At 39.7% G+C, this 27,687-nt stretch overlaps 1 protein-coding gene across 1 annotated transcript in view; it reads left to right on the top strand.

Moving 5' to 3' along the window:
• ADARB2 (adenosine deaminase RNA specific B2 (inactive)) overlaps nucleotides 1-27,687 on the top strand; it is a 308,555-nt gene that overhangs the window by 173,300 nt on the left and 107,568 nt on the right. Inside the window, exon 2 of the mRNA XM_030445535.1 lies at nucleotides 21,584-21,670. Coding sequence (XP_030301395.1) covers nucleotides 21,584-21,670 — 87 coding nt within the window. The remainder of the gene's footprint in view (nucleotides 1-21,583; nucleotides 21,671-27,687) is intronic.

Genomic DNA, 27,687 nt, shown 5'->3' with positions numbered 1-27,687 from the left:
CAAGGAGATGAAGTAAAATAAACATAACAAATCATAAACCACTGGTCTGTCTTTCAAGACGATGATCAGTGTGAAGAATTATGAGAAAAAACATTCTCAGCCGGCATTGATCAACCCATATACACAGTGGTGTTCCTTTAGGATCTTTACTTTCCCCAGGCAAACCAATCTCTTTGTGGTCAGGTTCTTCATGTAAAAGACCTAGCATGCAAAGGTGAGTGTTAAGATCATCACTTACACAGCAGCAAGTGCATTTTCTGCCCCCCTGCATCACTCCTGTACAGTCAAAGAAAACTCGCCCAGCTGTAGCAGCAGATGCAAATGTGTACATGGACAGGGAGGATAAAACAGTCTCTTGCTCAAGTGATTTGGTTTCTTTTTGCAAATACAAAATGTCAGAGACAAGATTAGACTGAAATTTCCACTTATGAAAAATAAAAAAAATAAACAAATCCACCACTAGTGATCCTTGGAACAGCTGGTGGTTTCTACCAGTCAGTCCCAAGTGGCCAGCAGTCACAATTTGTGACTAGTCTTGTCTTCAGACATTTCAGGGCAACCAAAATGCGACAGGATGACAGATAGTCCTTTCAATAGATACTGACAAACAAATTAGTGCAAAGATGCTTTTCATAGCATACCAGATGTGTTGAGTTCTATCATATGGAACACAGAATGAAAAACTGTCTACATCCCATCTGTGCTTTTTCAGTAATCACTGATGCACTCGTTCTGGAGTATAAGGTACAGTAAACATTTAGACTGGGTTTTGTATGTGAATTAAATAGAAAACCCCGGGTCTGAGCCTCATCATCGATGTCTAAATCTTTTATATTAACAAGAATACCTTAAATGCCTGGGAGAGAGATGTGCAGGAGTCAGGGTATTGTCCTGGTGATTAATTGAAAAATTATGCAAATACCAAAAGAAAGGTTTATGCAAATCAGAATGGACTGTAAAACCGCACTTTGCTTCCGATCGCATGCAGGGCTTCCAGCCTGTCATAAAAAAGCAATAGGTTAAAGAACTGCTGTTTCGATTTACATCATTTCCTCTCTTGGGGCTTATCTGTCCTCAGACTGTTAACCCAGATTTAATTCAAAGAGGCTGCAATTGCAGCTGCAAGAACAGCGTTAAAATGGAAACAATGAAAAGTGAGTGCTCCCGGCAGGTGATTGAAAGACCCAGGACACTGCAGCACATGCATTTCTGCCCACTGTAAATGAAAGCAATATCTCTCAGGAAAAAGGCCCTTTGTGAGGGTTGGCCCTCTGTTCAGAATGAAAAGCCACTGAGCCAGAACAGGAAAAGGAGGTGGGGTACAACAGCATATGCCAAATACCCATAATGAGACAATGCAAATAAAAGAAGCAGGAGATCTGCTCCAGACCCTCTTTATCCACTTTCATTTCTTTTACATTAGCTTGAACTGTTGCATCTTGTCCCTGTGCCTTCCTCCCAGAAAATAAATTCCTGACAGTTTATAAGTAGGGGATCTACTTTTGGCTCAGTTTTATCCTCTGCGCCCTGACCTGGTCCCTCTTTTCATCAGTGCTGAACCTACTGGAGGGGGTGTGAGAGGTCACAGACAGCTCATCCCACACCCCATCCCAAAGGAGCCCCTGGCTGCAGGATCCCCTCTGAAGGTTGAATTGAAGCAACCACTTGTTCTGCTTCTCCTCTTCCCATGTCCAAGGGTACTCCAGGAGTCTGTGGTGCTGAGGAGATGTGCAGAAAAGTCTTGTGGCTCCTTGACATTCTCTTTGCAATGAGGCCAGGACACCAGAGGAGCACTTTTCTCAGTGGCTACCTTGCCTGTGGCTGCTGATACTTGGTCATCCTTTTCTCTGCAGCCACTCTCAGCCCTGCAGACATCCAACCTCTCACCTCACTCCAGCCATGAGACTGGACATTTGTCACTGCTCTCTCTTCCTCCCTTTGCTCTATTGCACAAGCCTCTTATTATTGCATGAGAAGTAATCTGTTTCTCTGAAAAATCCATTTTGCTTTCTCTTTCCCTTTTGGCTGGTTAGATAATTATTAATCTACCTCCTTTTCATAAAATAGCCACAACCATAATAGTAAAGTCAAAATATGATTTCCCATAATATAGTATAATCTCTCCCTTTTCTTTATTCCTGGAAGATGGTACACCTCTTAGCATAAACAGCATGTTAGCACACTGATTCCAGATGCATAAAATATGTACAAATCTTCATGTTTTCTCTTTCTCTCTCTCTTCCTGAATGAGAGTGTATGCGTATATTATCCTTGCCATTTAATTTTCCCTGCTTTTCAATTTGATTGCTCTTTTAGGACGACACAGACTTGTCATAATCCATCTGGGATTTTATTCTTCATCATACAAAAATGTTACTTGAAGGCCAGTTTTTTACTTGGCATTAAGAGACTGAAGATCAGCCTAAACCAGGGTTTTATAAAACTCCTATAACAAAATACCTTCACCTGCAAATGTGTTGTCTCAGTAATTAAATAAATACACCAGACCACTTGTTACCAGACTAGCACAGGAACTAATTACATGATTTCCTGTGACTGCATGCAGTGCATCAATACAACATGAAATATGAGGCTTCAGTACCTGTCTGTCTTCTTCTGGTGTCATTGTAAATAACTAGTTCTAAAAAGGGGTTACAGTAGAGCCTCTATTAGAAGTAAAAGGCATTTAAACAAAGAAATATGGGAATATGTTGTGTAGACTAAAAGATAAACTGGATGTATTTTGTATTGGTAGGTGAGGGGGGTTTACATTGTCATTTGATCATTTACAGAAAGCTTCTGATTTGATTGTGAAATGTTTTCTCTTGTGCTTAAATTTCATGCCACAGATTATTAAAAATTGACTTTGCAGTATTTATTTTACTTATCTACCCCAGCCAGGTTGTTTCACTATAGATTTTGTGAATTATTAAATTTTAAAAGCAATTTGTGTTGGATTTTATGCTCCAGCTATGTCTGTGGGGATGTACACCTCCAGTCCTATCCCTGAAGCTGAAGCACTTTGATTCATCTTTAATCTGAGCAGTTTTTAAAGTGCATGTTCCAAGATGTAAGACATGATGATAGTCTCCAGTGTAATGCTAAACTAACTGCTTGTTAGTTTTAACATTTAACATAGGATGAAAAATAACTAGTTTCAATAGGTTATCTGAGCCATAACAATGCTCAACATAATTCATTCAGTCGGGTAATAAGAACTATTTTTGAACATAATGAGAAGCTAATAAAGGTCACTGTGCCTACAAACACATATACATCACCATTAATTTAACAGCACTGATGCTGAATGCATGCATTTCAAGTACAAATCTCTCAAACTGAAACTGTTTGATGTTAGAAGCAAAGCAAAGCAAATTAATAAATCTGCAGTATTTAAATTAAATCTAGGCCCAAGTTACAAAAATTAAATCTAAATCAGGAATCAGAATGGCACTAAGATCAGACTAGAGTTTTGCCTGAAATACCTAAATGAACGTGTAAAGGCTGAAGCCTAAAAAAAAGACTTGCATTTTTCAAAAGCTGCAAATTGAGATCCATTTTCTCTGTCCATTTTCTCTGGCAAAGCTGGGGTCTTTGTGAATAAGTTTTGATGCCTCCTTTTTGGTTTATGTAAATAGATTCCCAGGAAAATATGGACACTTTTTCAAGATATTATTAGATTCCTCCTGTAAACTGAGCCCATACATGAGAATGGGAAATTTATATTGCTAGATGTTGAAAATTGAGAAATGTTTTTAAAAATTTTTTCCATCGTTGTCTAGAGAAAAACAGCAACAGAACTCTTCAATCCTGTATGCATTAAATGCAAATACAGATTTGGGATTTTCTTGAATTTTGCCAGTGTGTTGATCTCAATGACTTTGTGAAGAATTTTGCTGCTAAGTGAGATGTGTTGTGGCAGTTCACAAGTCATACACATGTGGCAAGAGAAAGAAGTAAAAACTAATAGGCAACAAATAGATTGTCTAAAATAATTGCTAAATTGATCACAAACAAAAAGACCAGAGAATACTCCATGTGCAAATCTCTGTTCTAAGTAGGTCCATAAAAACAAACTAAAATGCTAGTCTGGAGGTGCTCCATATTGTAATTAATGCCAAATTTCAAGGTAAAATTGTTTTAATTATGCAGAGCATTGAAAAGATTAGTGCATTCAGCATTGACCTCATTGTTTTTAGTTTCTTTGTTTTCTGGTTGATTGCAAAATTGATGTAATTATTTACATAAGGACTCTTAATTGTAATGCCTTCTCTGTGTGTCATGGAGCAAAAAGTAAATCCTTATCCTCCTGCTGAACAGCCTGTGAGAACAGGATAGAATGTGAGAGAGAGGAATGAACAGAAGGACACCTGCCCTTTCCGGTTCTGAGTTGTTTTGGGCAAAGCTATGACATTTTTTGCCTTTTCAATAATATTTTAGAGCAGGCCTTAAAGAGAAAATTATCCTTGAGATCCAGGAAATCCTATTTTTCCTATGGGCTTATAGGCAATACTGGGGATAGCTGTATATCCTAAATCAAAGTTGGATGTATTTCTAAACACATATTCTGTTCTGCTCCTTATAAATCTGCCATTCATACAGATCTACCTCTTTCCACATCTCTGTGTGCCCCTGGTTTCTCTTCTACAAGCCTGCTCATAACTGCTTTAAAAACTCAAGAGTCTGCCAAGCTTGGCTCTTAATGGTAAATCCAAATTTTTTCTCTTGGACATGGGGATCCCCGTTTCCAACAGGAGTATCTTAGCCAGATGTGTTGGTGGCTTCATATCTGTTCAGGTGTTTGGGAGCCATGAGTAACAAACTACATACCTGTGTTTAGAAAATCACAAAAACTCCTTTAAATGTATCCGTGACTGCATGCACAAGTGATGTATATGTACACTCTCTCATAGGCATAGTCCATAACAGAGCTTCAAGGGTGTCCACGAGAGCTGATGATCATTATTTTCATGTGCTAAAACCCCTTTGGATGACCTTGGCTCTTGTTTGTAGATGGGAGACACCTTATGAAGAGATTTTCCAAACTGTAGAGGACTGAAGGTATATACATTAGAATGGAAGATATGCAGCATGGCTTTGAAAATTTCAGAGCATCCTTTTGAGAGCTTTTTCTGAGTCATACCTTGAAACCAGCTTACAGTATCTTTTCATTGACAACAGTGCACATTGAAAGGACAAACCTACACAAAGGGCCATAGATAGTAGCACTGAAATTAAAATGGTACAGAAAAGCCTCTGTCAGCAAAGTCCTCAAAATAACAGTGCCAAATGACCTTCCCTATGCTTAAAAATACATGCTGCCTATTTTAGATCAGATATCTTTATTTTCTTTTAATTATGCCACATGTAATAATGTTACCACAAGGAGTCATAACAAGGTATTTTGGGTTATGTGCACACGGAGTCAAAGGTTTTCATTTAGGAGAGGCTGGAAGCCCAGTTAGGACATTTTAAAAATACAAAATATTCTGATTTGAATACTTTGTTAGAAATAACATGGCCCCACGATGAGTCTGTGACCTCACTGATGGAGCTGTGATGAACATTCAGGAGTTCTGTTGCCCTCTGAACACCGCTGCACCTTTGCCTGCAGATGTGCCATTAGCAGTCAAATTTCTTCTGCAGCTCATTCGTACTTCTGCACTAATCTAACTGTCTTCTTTCAACACCCTGGTGCTGGAAGTCATTACAAATCCAAATAATCAGAGAGGGGTTCAACTCTTCTATCTGTAACCACTGGCTAAGCATCCACTTGACCAGGCAAATGACTCTGGAGCAGCCAATGGATTTCTTATGGTTTATTCCTGAGAGGATCTCTGGTTTTATTAAATTGGAAAGGAGTTCCACTGGCATTCATCAGGAGCAGAAATCTCATCTCTTTTAAGAAGGTAAAAAACAGAGTTGCCATCCCCTACCCAATGGATTCAAACTAGGCATGTAGTTGTACAGTGCAGATCTCCAGATCTCTTCATCAGTAGCCTAATTAGAGATATGTCAAGCAAAGATCTAATATGCATCATATTAGAAGTTTTATTGTATTTATTTTCTGTTAAGACTTCTGAAAGCTAGCATTTGTATTTATTTCTAGTTTTAAAAAGAGATTGAGAAAAGAGTTTTACATTTTAAATGTGTTGAGGTCATAAAGACTCATGAAAATATTCCTCTTCCAACTCATGTTGTGTAGGTGCAAATAACCCCATCATCGTTTTCATTTCTGTCAGGACACTAAGCATATCACCAGATAGTAACCATTGTTATGTGACTGAGAAATATCTTTTGGTAACCTTATTGGGTGACTGGAGATGGATTACAGCAGAGATTTGCATACCAGTTCAGGAGACCTCGGGGATCAATCATCTGCAAAAGCACTGGGAAACTGCAGTTTGCCTTAGGTGGCTGGTTACACAGCATGAGTAGTGAATAGTCAAAACACATAGAATGCACTTTGTTTACAAAGTGCATTTGAGAAAATTCTACTGACAAGTATATCTGGAAAAATCAAAGTCTGGTATAAAAAGAAGAAAGAGATTAAAACCACTTGGGCAAATCAGGTACAAATCACTCTGCCAGCAGTAGATACAAGCTAGACAGCTCCTGAGCTCTACATATAGCAATGACACAAACTTCTATCTATAACCTAAACCACCTTACAGTATCAGGGACATATGGAGCATTACTTTACGTTCATATTGCCCCCTGTATTCTGCATTTATTTTTTAATTTAACAAGTTCATTTTTTGCTAATAAGTCACTTGTGGAAGTAGCAGAGGCCACATTGCAGAGCTGAAGTTTTTTCACTCAGGGCCAAAGAAACAAACAATGGGATTGTTTGTATTTAAATCATCAGCATTAGACAGCTGCATTTATCCTGAAAACAATCTCTGAAGTCTGGAAGCAGAATAGTGAAAATGGTCTTTCTCCCATAAAACTCTGTTCACTGAAGATTTACTGTGTGGCTATTTGTGGAGACAAATTTCCCCCGTATCTTTATCCCTCTCTCTCTCTCTTGCTCTTTTTTATTAACAAATATGAAGCAGATCCATCTGCTGAAGCTCAACCAAGGCCAAAGTGCTTCAAACTTCTTAGCACCAATGTTCCTGGATGCTCTGAATGGTCCTGGACTATCAAATGCCTTGCAAAAGTTATTAAATATGGTTGTCATGTCTCGATCTTTAGCCATGGCACTGCAGATGTGACCCCCATAACTCCAAATACATTACACGGTCCTGGATTCAGAATTTGAACAAGAATACTACAGAAATGAGAGCACAGTTTGTTTCTAATATTAAATGCTGTACTGACCTAGCATTTACGTGTGGTTGTGTAGCAAAGAAACCATCCACCTTGAAGGCCACCAGGGTGCAGGTTGGCCCATCAGAGAGCTGCTCAGCTGAGCCCTGTGGCAGCCCCAGCTCTCCCCTGCCCTGGCACTTTTAGCCTGTGCTCCTTCAGTGCCCATTTGCTGTCACCCATCACTGAAGGGACTGTGCTGAGGCTGGTGACCTGGTGCTGATGGGGGTGTAGGGATGTTCCTGTGCTGCCAGATCTGCTGCAAGGTAGTCGTGGTGGTGTTTCACAGTTGCTTTGCTGCGTGTCAGAAATTGTATTTTAGGCAATGGCTTGGAAGTGGCTGGTGGAGGTGGTCATTAAGTCATTAAGTGTGTGATGACTGCAAGGACAGGGATTGCAAGTGGTTCAGTGCTTGCTGTAATTGGCAGTGGGGAAGAACAGAATCACTGTTGAATGTTCATTACTACTGAACACTCACTGGTCTACTTTTTACAAGGGCAATGATAAGACCAGGGGTAATGGTTCCAAACTAAAAGAAGAGAGTAGATTTAGATCAGATATTAGGAAGAAATTATTTACTCTGAGGATGGTGAGACACTGGCACAGATTGTCCTGTAAGTTTGTCAATGCCCCTGTTTGGATGTATTCAAGGTCAGGTTAATGGGTATTTGAGCAACCTTGTTTAGTGGAAAGTATCTCTGGGTTGGAACTAGATGATCTTTAAGTTACCTTTCAATCTGAACTATTCTGTGATTCTAATTTAGTTTAAAATATATATATAGAAGAGCATTAAAATATAGATAGTAGTGGAACAGTATGTGCTGGTAACCAGTCTGTTGATTGTCAGATCCCTGTGGGCACTGACAGGCTCCCCCCACAGTCCAGGACCTATTTCAGCCTCCCCCAGGGCCATATGTCAGCCTCCAGCCCACCACAGCCCTGCTCTGCTTATATGTGGTAACTGGGTCACACTGTCCCTTAAAGACATGTTCTTTGCTCCCATTTCCTCCTAGTTTGAAAGAGAGGGCTTGGACAGAGTCCTCAGGAAGGCTTCCTAAAAAAAAGGGCTCCCTTTCAGTGACCCTAAGTAAGCTCCCTAATCCCCAGAGAAGGATGGAATTTAGGATACAGTTTAATCTTCAGTGTTTATTACTGATTACTTTGATCAAAGGATCACTTACTAAGAAGGCTGTCACCTGTGTGCACCTTTTTGTGGCATCTGATACTCTACAGCCCTTTGCCTTTATATTTCTGTGCCATTGAACTAAAGGTATGGGCCTCCTCCCCCTTCTGACACCAAGTTGTGCTTTCTCTCTGCTGTCAGTATTTTCCCTTCTTCTACCACCCTGTGTCTGAGTTTCCACAGGAAGAACACCTAGATGTGAGGCAAGAAGGACATTTCATGGAAGCAAATGTGAGAGGTCTGATGATTACCAGACAAATGACATTGGTTTTACCTGAGCAAATCTTTAGCTCTATATCTAAGCCAGTCACACAAATTTCCCTTCGTAATAAACAGAGTTTAAGGCATTTTATATGAAAATATGTCATCTTATATGAAAATTAAACCCATAGTCTACCATTAGCTGAACAAATGGTATAGAGCACTGAAAGAGCAAGGTTTTGCTGACAGTGGGTATGCTTGTGTGTGCAGTAGTTCAAATCCTATAAAGAGGTAGTTTTTATTTTCTGGTGGTTTAGGAGAGGTCTGTAGTCATGTTTCTCTATCAGAGCATCCCTATTTAGGAGTCCATCAGCTATGGATGATTCTGTGGGCTTTTGAATCAGTGCAATTCCTGCTTTACCAGAAAAGAGGATTTCCTTTGTTGTGAAAGAGGGAAGATGGCTTGTAATAGGTAATAAAAGATGGTGAATTCACATGACTAATGGAGTTAGATACATTTGAAGAGTGTGAGTTATACATTTTCTAGCAAAGGGGCCCTCCCCTCACCAGGATTTCCTGTACCAGAGGGAAGAAAGTTTCAGTTTTCTTTTGCATTTTAAAATTAAAGAACAGAGAATGGGAGCTGTCTTACAATCTCTTGCAGAGATCAAAGGAGAAGGGAGGTAAATGCATATGTACTTCTTTCTCTGGTGCTGACCAGCTATTTAGTAGAACTAATGGAGCTTCCAGTGTAGAAGAGGCAGAGATTAGCCTCTTCATCTCTGCTAACTGTGAAGAGTCCAAAAGGATTAATATTATTAAGAGTGAACTGCAGCTAGAAAATAGGAAGCAAATTCTGTCTCCCCTCTTTATCTTTTCATCTTTCTTTCCAGAAATAACTCTGAAAAATGGTTTTCAGCCTTCCACCCATTCCTATTTTTTCTTATTATTTCTCAGAAAATAACACACTAGGAAGCATCTAACACTCCTGAGAAACTTTGACTTTGTGGAATTTTTTACCAGTTTGCATGAGGACTGTGAGGGACTAACAAGACTGAATAATCATTATCAGTTTATGGGATCAGATCCTTCACTGGTTTGAAAACTCTTATTCTACTGACCTCAGCTGGTTTGACTCCATGGATGTCCATGGACTTCAATAAAGTCACACAGATTCACTCCAGCTGAGGTTCTGACCCATAAAATTATGGAGACTTGACCAAAAAATCCTGAACTTCTTTCATGAATTGGTCTTCAGGTTAAAAAAATTGCTAATTCAATGACTCCTACTGTTTTTATTGCAGCTGCTAGCCATTCTCTGCTACACAAAATCTTTACTTTTAACTGGTAAATCAAGAGTTTCCCCACCACTTCAACACACAGAAGATCAGAGGTGCAGAAAAATATACACAGATTTCCAACTGCTACATACTAGAAGAAATACCCTAGGGTCAGTCTATGAAGCAAAAGCAACATATTTAGGAGAAACCTTCCCAGCTAGACATTATGCCTTAGTATCCTATTAACTTTTCCCGTAAATGGTGAAAAAAAAACAACAAAAAAACAAAAGGAACTAAAATCCTGGGTTAGATGGGACTTTTTGATGCATACAGGGTTGTCATAGTAGGGGTTAAATTTTTTATAGAAACATCCTGAAAGATCTCGCTGAGACTTGTTTTCAGTATACCAAAGCAGTAACCCTAGCATGTATATTGATGCTGCAGCACCATCCAAGCAAATCAGTCCTCAGAACTGAAGAATTTGGAGCTGAAGAAAGTAAGTTCAGGAGGTTACAGTTCTGCTGTTCCTCTTGGCAGACACCAAGGGGAGATGAGCAGAAAAGAAACGCGATAAAAAGTAAATGGCACTTTCCTGCTAAGCTAATCAGTTCTGTCTGAGAACAGAGGGCTGAGCCAACTGCAAATCAATGCACTAAATCACTTTCATTCTTGAGCAGGTCCTGCCATCCTGACAGCTGCTAACAAGGGAATAAAGAAACCTGTTATTGGATATTTAGTAGACTTTTTAAGTGCTTGTGTAAAGTAACATATTCAATTTAATGCAAAGTTATAAATGTAATTGGAGTTTATGGACATTCTAGCAGGAAAGAGAAGATTCCTCTTCTTTCTGCTCAAAGAGCTAAGTTCCCAGAATATCCTTAGCAAACTCTGTCTATGGTTTTAAAGAGCAGTTTTCCCATTGGATTTTACCCTTTGTCTGTTTGTTGTTGGCTTGGTTTTTGGTTTTATTTTTTTGGGGGGAGGGAGGTTGGGTTTTTTTGTTTTTTTAGGGGGCAAATACTGAGATAATAATATATTTGATATTTCACATGGTTTTTAACATGCTCAAGTTACAGAACCGGATTAACACAGACTTACTTCAGGATAAAATTAATGTGCTCTAATGCCCATATACCATACTGTCTAAGTCTTCCCTGCTATAATGAAAGCCTTCAGGGACCACTCTAGATGTGGATAGGTACGAAAGAGTGTGTAGGTTGAATCAGATAGTCCCATTTAACACAACAACTACTGCAACCACTGGATTTGTTCAATGATATAATAGTATCCAACTTTTTTCCTGTTCTTTTCCAAATAATTTCCAAATCAGAATCTTTCTTGTCCCTGGATGTGACTGGGACTTGTCCCTTTCTGTGACTGGTCTCGAGGAATTTTCAGTGATGTTATTTAATTGCTCATGAAAAGTTGCTGTTTTCCTAGAGAGCTCCATTTCTTCAACATTCTCAGAATGCTCTTAAGGCTAAAATTCAGGACTCACATCCCTGAACTCCTAGTTCAAATCACTGTTGCACATACAGAGCAGCCCAACTTTGTCATCATTTAAGGCATCAATCGTGGCTGTGCAGTGAAACGCTTGATATAAAATACCCATGGGCAAGCAGTAGACTGCCTTCTCTTTAATTACATCAATCCTCAATCACCCCAAAGCAATGCCATCCTTGGAAGTACTAACTCTGACAGGTAGTACTTCTGGGAATGCCATAAAAATGCCAGCAAAGCAGCAATGGCAGAGAAAATAAGCTGCCTCATCTTTGGAGAATTATTGGACTGTACTAACATTCAAGGGTACAATGTCAGCACAATGCAGGAAGAGTTAGATGCATAGCCCACATTACTATTGTTGATGGGAGTCAGGTGTCAGGTTTCCTTTGCATCACCCTGAAAACTTAGCCTTCTTTGTAAAGCTTTAGCCAACTTTTCCTTTGTCACAACTCTTAATTGTGCTGTGAACTTGAAGCCATTTGTGCTGTGATTGAATAGACTGAAAAGGTAAAAAAAAAAAAAAAAAAATTACAATGTAACAATGATGAACTTGAATCTTCCAGACTCTCTGCAAGCTGTGATGGAAAGCTTAATAAATAGTAAAGGCTCATGCCCTAACAGGTGAACTTGGAGCAGTTGCATTGTTGTAAATGGCTCTCTAATACCGTCAACACCTGAGACATCCCGAGGGCATCCCCAAACTCCTTTTAGCTGTCTCAGCTTCCATAGGGTCAAATGGGAATTTAAGTGCCTAAATACCTAAATAACTGGCTCAGTTAGCAGACCTGACTTATGTCAGAAGCATCTTGTCTGAGAGAGCCCTGTAAATCTCAGCTCTCTTATATCACCTGGAGCTAATTGTTTGCTCTCAATAACAGAGGTATCTCAGTAAAAGTATTCCTAAATATAATGGTAGTGCCTTTAACTTTCTGCTTAGAGACAGATTTGTTAACACAAGGCTGCTCCATGTTACAAAGGATAAATCAGGGCAGGATTCAGGTTAAGTATGCATTATTATGGAAATACAAAAAAGGTCAGACTTGGCTGGCTTATAGTAGATGAACAGAGAGCAGATTAAACAAAGCCTTTCCTGACTAATTGCTGACTGGACCTTTGTGATGCAGGCTATTCATAACGTTTAAGCAGGTATTCATTTTGGGGAGGAGGGGGTTACAGCCCAAAGGGGAGTGCTGACAGACTCATGGCAGTGTCTGCCCTCAGCTGGGGCCATCTCACACTGGTCCTTTCATCGGTTATGGAGAGGAGATGAACAGATGTATCTGTATGTTCATTTAAAGGCATTACTGCATTTTGGAGAATGGTGCCTTAGAACTAAAAGAGCAGTTCACGTTGAGGTGAAGCACATCATTATGCCCACATTAGGTGATCCACACATTATACAGTGAAACTATCATCTTGTAAACTGCAAAAGAAATACTTAGCTGTTCATCCACACTACACCTAAACAAAGATTTTCTTATAGTTCTTCCATGTACAATAACTCCTAATGTTTGCATTTTTTGAGTGCCCTCAGCATGAGCTCTATGACAAACAAGTCCTGATCCCTCCTTCTGTAACATGCAAACCAGTTCTTTACCCAAGCCTATATGAAGATCAAGGAGTGAAACCATTTCAACAACATCTGTTGTTGAACAGACAGAGCCTTCTGCTGGAGCTGCATTGCTCAGGGAAGCAGGACATGTCCCTTGGCACCACTGGGTCCACTGAAAGCCACTGATAACACCCAGCAGAACACAGGTCAAGACTGCCTGGAAATATGAAAACCCAAGGTAGGGTGTAAATAGCCTCTCTTAACTTTGGGGATCTACAAGCTAGTGTTTTAGTCCAAGTCCAGGTGTCCAGTAAAAGGAAGTAGAACATTCTGAGAGGCAAAACCTTTCAAAATCAGGTAGTGCAGCAAAGAGCTTTGAATAATCTATGCATGTTCCTGAGATGCAGGTCACAGGCAACTACTTTGTCTCTCTAGACCTCAGCCCCGCTGCTTTCAGAAGTCCTTTTAAATACCTTTGCTAACTTTGGTACTCTGACCACTCATGTTTTGCATGACCATAATTCAGTTAACATGTTTAAATCAGGGATCAGCAAACCTCTTTTAAGCCAAATTGAGCATCATCATGTAGTTTTCTGCCCCTATTTAGCTAACTTAAGTAGTGCAGACTTGTACTTAGACACAGCCTATTGAAATGAGGCTGTTCACCTTAATACAGGCCAAACTATTTTCCCATGTGACCTTTCAGTTTGCTTTAAATGTGTAAACAGATGCTCTTTGATAATACTGTCTGATATACAGCTGGCATGTAGTCAAATAGTCATAGATACTGTTAATCAAGCAGATTTATTATATGCTCAATAAATCCACTGGCCATTTTTATGGTCTCCATTGCAAGACCTCAGCACAAAGAGCTGAGCACTGATGGTTTTTATGCAATTATTCTCTCCTGTACTTCCCATGTTTTTTAAAGCCATGACAGCCCCAAATAAGAGAGGAAAATAGAGGGAGAAAAAAAAGCCTGTCACAGTTTATAGAACGCAAAATAAAAATTTTTCAAAAATGAATGCTCAAATAGCATAAGAAACTTGCAAAAATGTGACTTTTAAACTGCCGTCTCCAGGCCACAGCCAGATCACTCAGAAAATACCTAATATAGTGCACTCCACAGGCAGATAAAGATGCACATAAACTGATAATAACTCAAGAGATTTTATCTCTATATGTCCTCAAGGAAGGCATCAGGAGAGAAGAACACTCTTGTAACAAAATTAAATAGTTTTAGATTTAATTTGACTAGGCTGAACTAGTTTTCAGATTGATTTCTGCAAAATCTAATAGAGAACAACACTCATACACATTGCCTTTCTTATAAAAAATCCATAAACCACCTTGTGTTTTTACTTACTTTGCTCTTTACTAGAAGTAATAAGAAACTAATATTTCACAACTGTAAATAAATTTTACAGAATTTCTTTCTGTAAATGGTCTTTCATGGTAAAGGAGTAAGGAGTGGGTTGTTGTGGAGCAATGAAGTACAGCCCTTTAGATTTGTCTGCTGAAATGCCTCAATATATTCATAAAGTGAAACTGCATCTGAAACCCACTGTCTCTATTAAGGAAAAAGGAGAGAAGAGATGCAGACCATGCCACTGTGGAAAGAATAATGTCCCAAATGCTGCATGCATTGGCTAAGGCCCATGCCATGATCAATTAAACATATCCCAGAGGATCTATGTGGTATCTCAAATCATATTGGACTGATCTGTACAAATCATATATGTGACTTTATTACTGGTGCTTTCTGTTTCCTAAGTGATAAACTAGAAGTTACTTTGACCTCAGAGAAAATGAGCATGGCAGTGTGAGAAGATCCTGATGGGATGCAGGGCTGCAGAGAAGCCAGAGCACAGGGCATGAACCTGCAGCTGCCTGCTAGGATTTGGATCATTACTGCCAGAACATTTCACATAGTTTCCCCAACAGCTTTCTAAGGGGAGTAGTTCTGGGTCAGTAAACAGCCAGAACTGGAGGTGGTGAAGGATTGGTCCAGTTGCCAGCCCCCTGAGCTAACCCATGTTTCACATTCAATGTTCTCTGCAGTATCATAATACTATAAACTGTTATTGCTATTTAATATAATGGCATTTCAGAGCTTTCATATTGCACAAGCATACTATTTTGCTAAGCACTGAACAACAATAAAGTAGAAAACTATTCTGTGCCCCATGAACTAGATAAATAAATGATAAAGGCACCAAGCAGATCTATTTTCAGCAGCCCCCTGCACCTGGTAGGTCATGATCAACTTCCAGACAAGGCGCAGGGGCAGGTGCTTTTGTGCCTGAGAGCTGCATCATACTGAACAGCTTGTTGCCTTGTTTCACAGGAAGATTTCTTATCTCTGAGTTTCCACCTCTGACTTCTAATGCAAGGCACTGTCTGCCTTGTGTAGCTGAAAGCTTTCTCCTGACATGCTGACTATCCAGATGTTCCCTAGTTTTGTCTTCCTTTTGGTTATCAGACAGGAATAAAACATGTTCTTATATTGTACATTTTCATTTCAGTTCCCTCTGAAACAGAGAGCAAAAACAGTAATGCTGAATACTTTTTTCCTTTAAGAACATCAGTTCCTAAATCTGAGTATTCCCTTGTTATCCTGATTTTAAGAATAATATTCCAGGCAAAAATCTTACTCATCTGGGAGGTTTTTCTGCTTTTCTCTTAGCACATTCCTCTGCTACCTCCAAGAGAATCTTTCTTTACTGTTCCCATGTGAGCCATGGTAGGATATCAGTGCAAATGCCTTGGATTGAAAACCAATTATAAAAAGCAGATCTTTAGTAACTGTCCAGCCCAGAGGCTACACTCTCAAGGGTGCCAAGCAGCAGATCTGCAGACAGGAACAGTCCCAGATATTTTAACCCTTTCATAGCCTCTGGTACCCATGCTCTTTTTTTCCCTTCTTGGGCTGCTCAGTTGGATGTGCTGCTCCCATTGCATTGAGCAATGGCTCTCAGGGGCTCATGATGTCAGGAAGGCCTTGCAGTGTAGGAGTGATGGAAAAAAAATGCAAACCTAGGAGGAATGAGCATGTGTTAATAGACCCTTGCAAACATATGCAGGCTTGAATTTATCCTGTGAAATGCAAGGCACCAAACAGCAGCTCCTACACCAGGCATACAACCATAGCAAAATTGCTGCCATGTCTGCAAAGAAACATAAGTCCCCTGGAGATGTTTAGTGCAACTTTGCTTGTCTTTAACATTGTCAGAAGGGCTGGACAGAGATGGTCCTCCCAGCCCCTGTGGTACCAGGGTGGTCATTCACCCCAGCACAGCTCTGTCAGAGTAGGTGCAAAAGAGCAGCACAAAGAACCTTCCCTCTTGCCTGTGAAATAAAAAAGCTTGGGCAATGCCACTGTAGCCATGCACATCTATTAACTCATGATTCAGTGACTGGTTCTCGAAGTCAGCTGTAAAGGCTGGTTCTGATACCAGGCAAGTAAATCCCTGTCTGGGAACTGGCTGCTCAAGCTCAGTGATGCAGCATGGATGCTCTACATGCCATAATTCAGTAGGTTGTGAGCCCTTCTCAGTAGGTGCTGAAGTTTAAAGACATTGCTGCCCTCTGCACAAGTTTGCCATATTTTTCTTTTGTGTGAAGAATCCTCTCGTCCTGTCAATCACTGTCACAAAGCATGAACTAAGATATGAGAAGAAAGATAGGAAATCATCTCCTGATGGGCAGGCTCTCTTCTCTCTCTGTATTTCCCCCATTCAAACTAAATCAATGCTAACACAACTGTACATATATAGCTATCTGAGTAGCTACAAATACTGCTTAAGTTATATATTTTTGAAGTTTGTTTCAGGAGGTTTTGCAACTGAGTTTACATTATTGTATCCAAACTGACCCTTCCTGAGTAATTTCATATTCCATGCAAACCAAACTAAGCACTTAGGGCTGTTTCATCATGTCCACATTGTGTTTTTAAAAGAATACTATTAAAGAAACCTCTGACAAATAAGGCAGCTTATGGTAATCAATTAGAATATGGGAATGAAACTACTTCAGTAAAATATTCCTAATGCTGATCTGGCAAACCACTGGTAGCCATCTGTCTAATTCTTCTCGTGTTCAGAAGTTGCACTTTAAAAAAACAATTATTAATAGTGCTTATTAGCTGCCAAACAAAAGAGCATGCCTGATATCAACATGCTACTCTTTTCATCTGCATCTCTTTCTATCTACATACTACTCTTTTTCATGTTTGACCTAGAGCGTGCTGTGTAATCTCAGGGTTGGGACAAGATTTTCTGATGGGGTCCACAGGGATAGAAGAGACTCTGAGGGATGGGTCAAGGGCAGGTGCAACACCCTGCAGATGCCAACTGTATTCCTACAGCCCTGCAACACCAGTGCCTCCTCAGCCTCCCCACGAGACAGTCTATTCCAGTGCTGCACTATCCTTGCTGTTAGGAAGAGGTTTTAATGTTTAAAGTGAATTTTCCTCAGTGCAATTTAAGTCCATCACTTCTAGTTGTGTTAATGCACATGGAATACAGTCTGCTCCTTTCTTCTATGCAGCAGCTTTTTATGTGCTTGAAGACTGTTGTTATGACCCCACTCAGTCTGCTCTTCTTAAAGCTAAACAATTTGTCCAACACGTATAAGGCCTGATTTTTGAAAGTGTTGAGCTCCTGCTGTTCCCATTGATTTTATTCGTGTGATTGAGAGTGAAAGAACTTCCGTACATCTGATGATCAAGCTGTATTGTCTGCTGCCCTTTAAATACTGATAGCTACGAAGGGTAAGAATGCTGTTTATAGCTGTATATGTGTGTTCTTGTCTTCACAATAAAAGGGTATTTACAGGACCTGTGACCACTCTTCTGACTGCATCCGCTCGACAAGAGCAGCATCAAGAAAAGAGCAGATTTTGGTGGAAGTTTGGCTTCCTCGTATGCCAAGCTTTGTTGAATCATTTGAACTAAATCATTTTTTGTTTTTCATGCAAAACATATCCTGCTCTTTAAATTATTTGTACAGCTTCTGTGAAAACAGTGTTCATTATTCTTTTTAAGTGTTTGCTGTGGTTGGAAAATAGATACTTAAGAGGATGAACTGAAATCTTTCTCCATCTCAAAACAGAGGAGACTGAGATTTCTTCTTACAAAGAGCTTCGCATCAGGAGAAAAGGTGATTTTTGTGCTTAGGGTGCTGGAGCAGAGTTCTACTTGGTGTCACTTGGAAGGATGTTTTTATGGTGGATACTTTACAAAATATGCTGCTATCATCTTGCATTAGTGTTCCAAGGTGGCTAGAAATAAATCCCACTATACCTGCTCTTTGTCTCTCAATTTCCATTGTAAATACAGCCTCTTTTGTGTCCATGTAGGCCCTCATAAAATTACTCCTTCATGTCATTGAAGGCTTTTGGTATGATTGTAATGCAAGCAGTAATAGCTCCTTGTATTGGTTCTCATAAATGTAGGGTTATGTATTCTGCCTTTCTGGAGAAATGAGCTTTTGAAATGTCTTGTTTTCTTCCCTTGTACCCTCTCCTAGCATCAAAAAAGAATTTTGTCAGACAAATACAGAGAACATTTACAATTATACAGTAAAAATAGCTGCTCTAATTGTGAGCTACCTGTCATTGCTTCTTTTTGAAAGATAAAACAAAATCATAGGAGAAGAGAATGAGAGAAAAAGAGGCTTTAAAGGTATTTTTTTGTATGGCTTTTTCTTATCCAGCCATGTCCTATGCTCTTATTCATAAGATTTTATCAAACTCCTGGTAGTAAGTCTAATTGTCGTGAATATTAAAATACATGGAGTTTTATATCTAGGCAGATTATTTCCCTGTAAACACCTACATTTAATTATCCTATTATTTATCTTCCCCTCCTTCATAGGTTCCATAATTCACCTGTGCTACATGCATACTATTGCACTTCTGCTCTTACCACTCACTCAAAAAAACTGCCTTCCTCCTCATGCCAGAGACACATTAAATCTTCCATTGTTCAACCAATGGATTGAAATGTTAAATTAAAATCTTTATTCTCTTTATTTTTTGAAGGATATCCTGTTATTAGGTCCTGCCTGAGTTTGGCTGACATGAACCCACCCATTGTTTCTCTAAGGGTCCAGTAAATTTTAGAGGCCACCCTGTTGCTCTGCACACAAAGCAAAGACAGCAACAAGGTCTTTGAGGTCAGGCAGGAAACAGTAATAGCAGAAGCTTAAGATGGTTCAAGGATCTCTTAAAGCAAAAATGGAAAATATTTTTATAATGTATCTACATATGTATATATTTTGTACATTATAATGTATAATATATAATATAAAGTATAAACACACACTGTAAATCTCACTCATCTCACCAGAAAATTGGTTGAGGTGAAAGATAAGTCATAGAATACTCCTTTATCTAATAATAGTATAGTATAAAACTACACAGGTTTGCTTTTTGATGGTAGGAGCAAGAACTAGCAACCTCCACAAGAAAGCATAAGTCCTCACAGCTTGGTTAGTGGGTTACTTATCTATGAGATGTAATATTATCTCAGCAAAGAAGCTGTAAGTTTGTGTATGACATTTAGTGTCTTGAGGGCCAGTTCTGGAGGTCCGACAGGCAGGCACAGGCAGGGCACACCTCAGATCACTGTGTCTTGGTGTACAGACAAAACAGTCTTTAATGGTCTTGAAGGCAAAGACTGCCCTGGTCCTATCTATCATCTGAAGTATTCCTCCTAACCAAATGTAGCCTTTGGGTTAGGTTCCAAAATCCTGGCATTTTTCACTTTAATCAAAAAAATTCTGGTGTCAAAGTCAGGAGTGGATAACAGCCTTTATCCTGATCACAGCTTAACAGTCTCACACACACTGGGATGGTGTCACTCAGACACCACACTTCTCAGCCAGCAGCGCCTCAGCAAAAAGTGTCAGAGTATTCACTTAGGAAAATCTTCTGGCTAAAGCAGCCACAAATAACTTCAGTCTTTTGGTTCATGGCATCACTACAATCCCTTAATGAAACTGCAATTCAAGGAGGCTAATTTGTGCTCTAATTATATATTAGTCTGGGCTGAAAGGTTTCTGGATGGGAAAAGGATTTCTTCAGGTAATCTTTTATTTCGTTTATTGTATTTCCTTAACAAAGAGCAGTCAGCTTTTACTGTGCTTTTTCATAATGGAGCTGAGCTGTAGTGTCACCTAGCTAAGGGCAAACATCTGCAGTCATTTTTGATGGATTCTGACAACAGTCTTGAAGAAGAGCAAGGATTATTTGCAAATGTAGGAAGAACCAAGCCAAAAAGCTAACAGATGTCCTGCTGAAAAAATTTAAGAGCTCTTCAGATGGAATACTTTCCAGATGGTTGTAGATTAGCAGCCAGGTAGTCTAAGGAAATTCACAGGAATAATTTTTCAGCAATAAGTCTCTGTGGAAATAATTTTTCCTGTGTTACTGGAAAGAAAACATTCTTGGTTTGGTTTTGATGCTCCTGCCACAACATGAAGGCCCAGGAGTGTTCACAATGTGCAGGACACAGAGCATTTCCACCTAACAGGGTTTCCTAAGGAGATTTGTACTTTATCTCCTTCAAAGCTGTGAATCACCTTTGTAATGTGTGTTTAGATTTCTTCTGCTAATGTAGACACTCTGCTACTGTAGTCCTCAGCAACGTACCCATAGTTTGTCAGGAGGAATTCAGCCTAAACAAACCAAACAACAAACTAAATAAACTAGTTAACTAAATAAACAGGTATCTTCAGTAAATCCCTGTTTCTAGTCCTTGTGTCAACAGCAAGCTTTCACTGTAGCTAAATGCTGAGGCAGATTTGAGCTACTATAAATCAGTATTCATTCTCATTTTACTGAATCTGTCCTAGCATTCAGTGCAGAGGCTGATTGTGGCACTGGAAGTAAATATCTGTGCCATCTGCTTTCCACAGGGTGAACAGAAACTGCAGGTAGCAGGAATTATACTTAATACAAATGTGAATAAGAAGGATTTGAATAATGTTCTTACTGTTTGGGTAATAGCTTAGTGTGCACACTGTAAAGGTTTTCCAAGTTTAAATCAACAATTTCTGGAATAATTAGAAGCAGTTTTAGTCTCTTGTGCTATCAACACTTGAGCTTTCTCTGAGAATTCTGATTCAGCCCCTCTTAGGAAGAGGGAAGCAAGGGGAGGTGAGCTGATAGTCTCATCCATCAGAGAAGTTCCCATATTCCTTCTCCAAAGACTGATTGTCTCCAGCTCCCACACTCCTCCCTCATTCCCAGATGGACCAGGTCAAGCATCCTCCATTCTCAGCTCTGCAGTGCTCCAGCATCATTGCTGGGAAGCATGGCCAAGGGGCACAACACAGGGGCAGAAAGCAGAGAGGACACGCACTTGGTATTTACATGTGCCAGCTGTAATAAATGTGTTGTAGTTTTGTGAATTTTGATATGGCTGTAGAGTCAGGAAATACACAAAATGAGATGGTTTCACCTGAGAAAAAGTGTGGAGTAGATCAGAAGGCACTGACAAAATGCTGGTTTTATACATCTCTTTTTTTTTTCTTTTCTGTTTTCTTTCAGAAAAAGTAAGCATATTGTCAACCTTCATAGCACCCTTCAAGTACCTGAGTCCTGGCACAACCACCATGGAGGATGAGGACAATTTAAGTAAGCAGTTTCTTTTCTTTATAAGCAAATTAACAATAAAGTTTAAAGACAAAAGCTCTATGTTGTATTGGCAATTGTGAAAATGAGGTGGATCTGCAAAATATTGGCAGCCCACAGTCACAGTCCTCATCTAAAATGGAAAATTCCCTGACACTGAGTGCAAACATCAATTTCTAGAGATGGAAGGGTTAATCTCAGCTCACCTTCCCACTTTTTTCTGTGCCACCCTGGCATGGTGGGGCTGTAAGTGGTGTGTCACAGACACATAGGCAAAACTTCTTATAAAAAGATGATACACTCACGTTTACAGAGTTCTGGAGCTCATTTTCCTTTCCTGTTTATGTTTTCTCATTTTCTTTTCTCAGAATCCCTAAAAAACAGGGCATTTTGGTGCTGTATCTTCCCCCATTTATATTACCTTGATTAGAAAAGAACTTTTGCAAAAGTGAAGACTGCAGGAAAAAGCCCTCTACCCCTCTACTTGAAAAAGTTTTCTATGTTTACTACTGTGATATAGCCTGGAGCTCAAAAATGAAAGAAGTACACAGCCAATTGAGAAGGGACGGTTAACCAGGCTTAACTAAACTAGATGTAACCCAAAAACTAGACAGTTTTTTCTTAGGCCATTACACCTAACAAAGTCACTGACAGTCCCTAAATCTGTGACTGTGGAGCTGCAGAAAAGCACTTTGAAGCTTTGAAGGAGTTGTGAAGTCTTCAAAACACCAAGAAGTCTGGGACTGTGCAATTAAGACAGAGTAACCCTCAGTAAGCCCTCCCATTTATCACATAGAAGTAATTACTGTGTTTTATCCTGCCCTGCTAATTGCAACATATATTGAATCATTTAAAAAGGGAAGGATGCTCTCTGAAACAAATGAGCAACTCTTTTGAGTTCTAGTATCACCTCCCAAATTTCTTTTCCATCCCAACACACACTGGAACATTGCCCTGTTAGAGCTGGTTGGTGGAAGGAATGGGGTTTTTTCCCTGTTGTTGCTAATCTGCCTTGGCTTGATCATGGTGCTTCACCAATGAGAATAGCTGTTGAAGGAATGAAGGAGCACACCCCTCTATTTTCTGCTGCTGAGTGTAACATGGACATCACACAGTTTTGCTGCACAGGGACTGGCAGGTTTTTACATATCTTAGAAAAAAAAATAAAAATCCTGAAAATCTTTCAAAATTGGTCCCAGGGAGGCTACATTTTCAGGAAGAGGTATGTGGAGTACACACAGGAACATCTTATGCACATGATGATCTTGTGCAGGCACCTCCTGCATAATGTCTCCCAAAGGTGCTACTTCGTTATTTTTAGGTAATGGAGAAAGTTTGTACAAGCCAAACACTGTAGCACCATTTTCTTATTGCTGCTGTAATGCTAAGACTGCTTGTGTCTCTGCTGTCTTTAAAATAGTCCACACAGACAGGGTAAGCTGTGTTTTCTAAAAGAGAAATAGTAAACTTTGCTATTTTTTCATGGACATCCTACTGCTCTTCCCTTGGGTCAAGCATACATTCCAGTGATACAAATAATTTTTTCTTCACACATACAATACATTTTTAGGTGTTACTATTAGAAATTTTTAAAAATTGAGAGAAAGAAAAAAATTAATATTATCAGCCTTATTTCAGTTTCCTTCTAGTATAGTGGTATAAATGCCACTATTTTTTTATAGTTCACCTGTACATGTGGAGCAATCTGGCATTTTGCAGAGCTTCAGTGATTTGTTCTGAACAAGCAAAATAAACTTTTTCTGTGTTAACAATTTAACAACAACCTAGGAGAATGCTGACAAGTCAGAGAAGTTGTTTGCTTATCCCTGTAGTTTTCTGCTCTGAGCATCATGTGAGAGTGCCCCTTCTCGAACTGTTCTTTATCAGTAGTAAAGTCCTATAAGCTGAAACAGATTCAAAGCCTGTTTCACATTCATTTGGTCACTCTTTATAAAGAAGCCCTTCCAGGTTAACTCCACATGCATTTTCTGCTAGTGATTATTAGCACACAGAAACTATTGTTGGGGTTCATGCCACCTGAAAAAAACCATGAACTAATATTAGAAAAATGTATCACAGGCACTAGGCACCTTTGGAATGGCATTTTGGGTAGACTGCTTCTCAGTATCTTATGAAGACCTTATCCTGAACATGTAAGAAAAGGACCACCTTATTCAGTCCCAGAAGTCAAAGTTAGCTAAGAGTGTAAGAAATGTCACACAGGATTAGAAATATATTCAACATTTGCTGTTAGTGATCCACTGGGAAAAAGGACATTTAAATGGTGATCTTTCCCCTCAGTTTAGCTTTCTAGCACCTAGCAAGAAATTTTCTCAGCTAGATTTCTGAATCACATCTGAGACATCAACAGACCTGCCTAGTCCTCTCCAGAGCCCACTGATACTTCTGATTTCAACAGCTAGGAACAGGGAGTTCATTGATTTAGTGTGTTGTCAGAAAGTGCACCCTTTTATTGCTTCCAGCCTGCTGTCTCTAGTGCTTGGGCTGCATGTAACAGTGAATAATCACTCCCTGTTAGATGCCTGCCTGCCTTTCATGATGTTACAGACCTCTGCCTCTCCCTCATCTTGAATCATTCCCTTCACACCATGCCGCGGCATCAAGGCAAACGATCACCAGACACAGGTACCTGCAAATCTAGGATGCACCTCTAGCAGGAGCATATAATTCCTGGGAATCTCACAGAGCCGTGTGCTGTACACACAGCCTCCCGGCAGCGCCTTTCCGGACCTGAGTCCCTCTCCCCAGTGCCTGCGGCGGGAGCTGATGGGCACGGTCCCTACCAGAGGGATTTCAGCCACTGTGACAGCCTGGAGGGATGAATCCCAGCCCCAGAGTCAGTCTGTTGGAGCATGCTGGTCAAAATCCCCCTCAGGCAGCAGGAGGCACCAGAGCCTTCGACTGCACAGTGAGAGATTCGGTGGCACCCTGCCTCTTAGAGGGCAGTGAATATTCCCCTCCAACAGTAAGAGCCTCAGAAGCTCAGTCCCTCCACAGAATCAAACTCTCTGTTTTTGTCTGTGTATATTATAATCGCTTGGATTTCTGCCATGCCTAAAAGCTAAGCTCTCTGGTCTGGTCCTGACTGAGGAAAGCAGGTACTTGGGTCCATTTCTGCCATGAGATGGGCACATTTTTTGCTGCGTGCATGTATTAGCTTGGACAGGGAGCATCACAGTCTGAGTATCATTTAAATCAGGTCACTAGGTCACCTGAATGATTTCCTAATTGGATAGAGCTGTACTAGATGTACATGGATTTCATAGTTATTTCAGATAACAAGGTGGGCAAAGGTGGATATCTTCATTTTGGAACAGCTAAAGGCAATGGCAATCGACTTTCAAAAATTGTAAATCTTCACTTTAAGCACAATCCTGCACTTTTTTGTGCTGGTCATGCTTCCCTTCACAGAGTGGTGTTTCACACCACTAATATCTAATGGTATTCTTTTAAACAGCCTGAAACTTGTGAGCTGGTGGGGAGGGTTAAGCAGCAACAGAGAGATCATAGCGGGTTGCCCTTAAGTAAACTTCCTTCATAGAGGTTTAAAATTACCTGTCTGTGTGTTTTCATGTAAGAGAGGAAGGATTGATTTCTGTTGTTAGCTACAATTTTATTATTCTGAAGTCCAGAATAAAAACGCAAAAATGCCAGCAGAAAAGTTCCCAATTCTCTGTTGTGGATACAAAAAGCTTCTAAAAAGGCCATCTTGCTTATAAGAGGACATTGCCCTACATTGCATTTGATGTAGCAGCTGACCTTGGACAAAGGTACCGTGGCTCTGGCTCCTGAGTTCATACCTATTGCTTCTGATTTAAAATTTTTCTTTCAAGTACACCAGAAATTATGGAGGTCAATCATTCTAACCTCAGCAGTCAATGTGATGTAGATGTACAGCAAAAATGTACTCTCCATAAGCAAGTCAAACAGGGGTTAGATATTAAAATTCAGAAAAATAGAGTGTGAGTCCTGCCCATGTTGTTTAAAATGCATTGGTAGCAATCTGGTGTTTCTAAACCATTTCTAAAGACAATAACTTTCCATGTCAGAGCTATCAGTTGAACCAGAAGTCAGTTATACTACAGAGACTTCAAATTCTTTATTAAAATATCAGAGCTTTTCAATAATGTACTGCCCCTTTTAATTCAATTGTAAAGATACCAGCCAAAATGAAGATGCCACCTAGTACCTCTCCTTTTCTCCCTGGAAGTTGGCTTGGCAGCAGAATAACCTTCAACAGGAACAATATTATCTCTTCAAATGTAGCGTGGAGTATCGGATGGCTAGTTCTGCAGAGCCCTTATGACCCAGAGACATAGGCAGTGTCATTATTAGTGATGCATTATAGTTCTGAAAAGCACTTGATGATGCAGCCTCTCTAGGTTAACTCTACTGTGCATAACGACTAAAAGGAGAAAAATATGAAAGAGCAGACAGAAGATTGAGGAATAGTGCATAAATAAATATATTTCTGTAACTGCTTCCCTCTCTTCCGTTCAATTACTGAAGCAAATACAAGATCACAGTGTATCCTTTTACTTGTGAAACTGGAAAAATAAGTGAATAAATTACCTGAGGAGATAGTACAGTGCAGAGGTGTGGGGCTATTTTAGAAATCTTACTCAATAAATTAGACATTATTTCCAAAAAATTATATTTTTCTTTCTCCTTTCTTTTAACTCACTCCCCTTACAATTTTATTGTTTTCCAACCTTTCATCATAGGAATCATAAAAGAATCATAGCTTATTATATTTTTTTTCCCCCAAATGTAGCAAATGTGTTTTGGGAACTCAAGAGCAAAGACATTATGAGAGATAACAGGACTGAAAATGATCCACAGTTTTGCATTTTTCCTGTGTACACCCTACGACTTGCCCCTTCTCTTTTAGTTCTCTTCATTTCTAAAATTGCTTCTGATTGTTCTATTACAGCTGCTTACAGTATTTATCTTCCATAGTTTCATGTCATTTGCCTGCTTTGTCTGATTTTCCCAACAGAAGTCCATGAGCCACCATTAGAGGGGTAATAATATGTCTGCTACACAGAGGTCTCATAAAAGACATATTTCAAAGACCTCCTATTTCAAAGATACCTGAAAGTGTAATTTCACATTGCCTGGCAGATGCCAGGTATCACATGAGTCCATAAGGTTCACAGACTTTCTGAGGCACTCACTGAGGGTAGGCTGCCTCTGGTTTCCCTGCCATGAGGGCTTCTGGCCTTCTGCAGCTCTTAGGGGTCTGTAAAGAACTGAGCTATTGCCTGCTGGTCCAGGATCAGGCCTTCTAGAAATCTGGTTGACTGTAAGATACTTGCATGGATTTCCTTCACTGTGAATAGGCCAAAATATCCCATAAATGCAGGCACATCACTGTCACACATGCCCGACATTGACCGTGTATCCTTATTGCCTGATCTCTGGAAGTTTTACACTTGCACCTCTGCATTTTTTTCACTACATTTTAGTTAACCACTGTGTTAGTGAGGGTGATTAAGGTAAGATTTAAGGTCACACATTCATGTTTCACACAAATCTGTGGATCTTTGACTGTGAAAGAAAAAACAGCTGGAAAAAGACAATATGAATTACAAATACAAATGATCCCTTGAGTTTTTCTGTTCAGTGATACATAATCAATACAAATTATTTTCAAACCAGAATATTGTGTGAAGTATGAGCTATCTTTCTTTTCATGCTTCCTGACTACAATATCATTATGTACCATAATTGACTCTGTAAAAACCTATTAGGTAAGATGAGAGAGGAGGTGTCAAATACAGAAACAAACCTGTTTCCTGCTAAGTATGTTTGAGACAAAATATTTCACCTTTATTTTTACAAATGCATGCAACCAAAGAGGTGTATTCTGAGTGGGATGAAGACAAGAGAAAGGGTCATGGTGGAAAATGTCTGGCCAAAGCCACTGCCAAGCTAAATAGTTGTAATTTAAAGTGGGCATCTCCTTCCTCCTCAGATCAGAGTTTTTTATAAACAGA

The sequence above is a fragment of the Calypte anna genome, chromosome 2, assembly GCF_003957555.1.
Source record: "Calypte anna isolate BGI_N300 chromosome 2, bCalAnn1_v1.p, whole genome shotgun sequence".
Lineage (NCBI taxonomy): Eukaryota > Metazoa > Chordata > Aves > Apodiformes > Trochilidae > Calypte > Calypte anna.
Note: the sequence above shows the minus strand (reverse complement) of the source record. Positions and strands in the feature narration are given on the sequence as shown.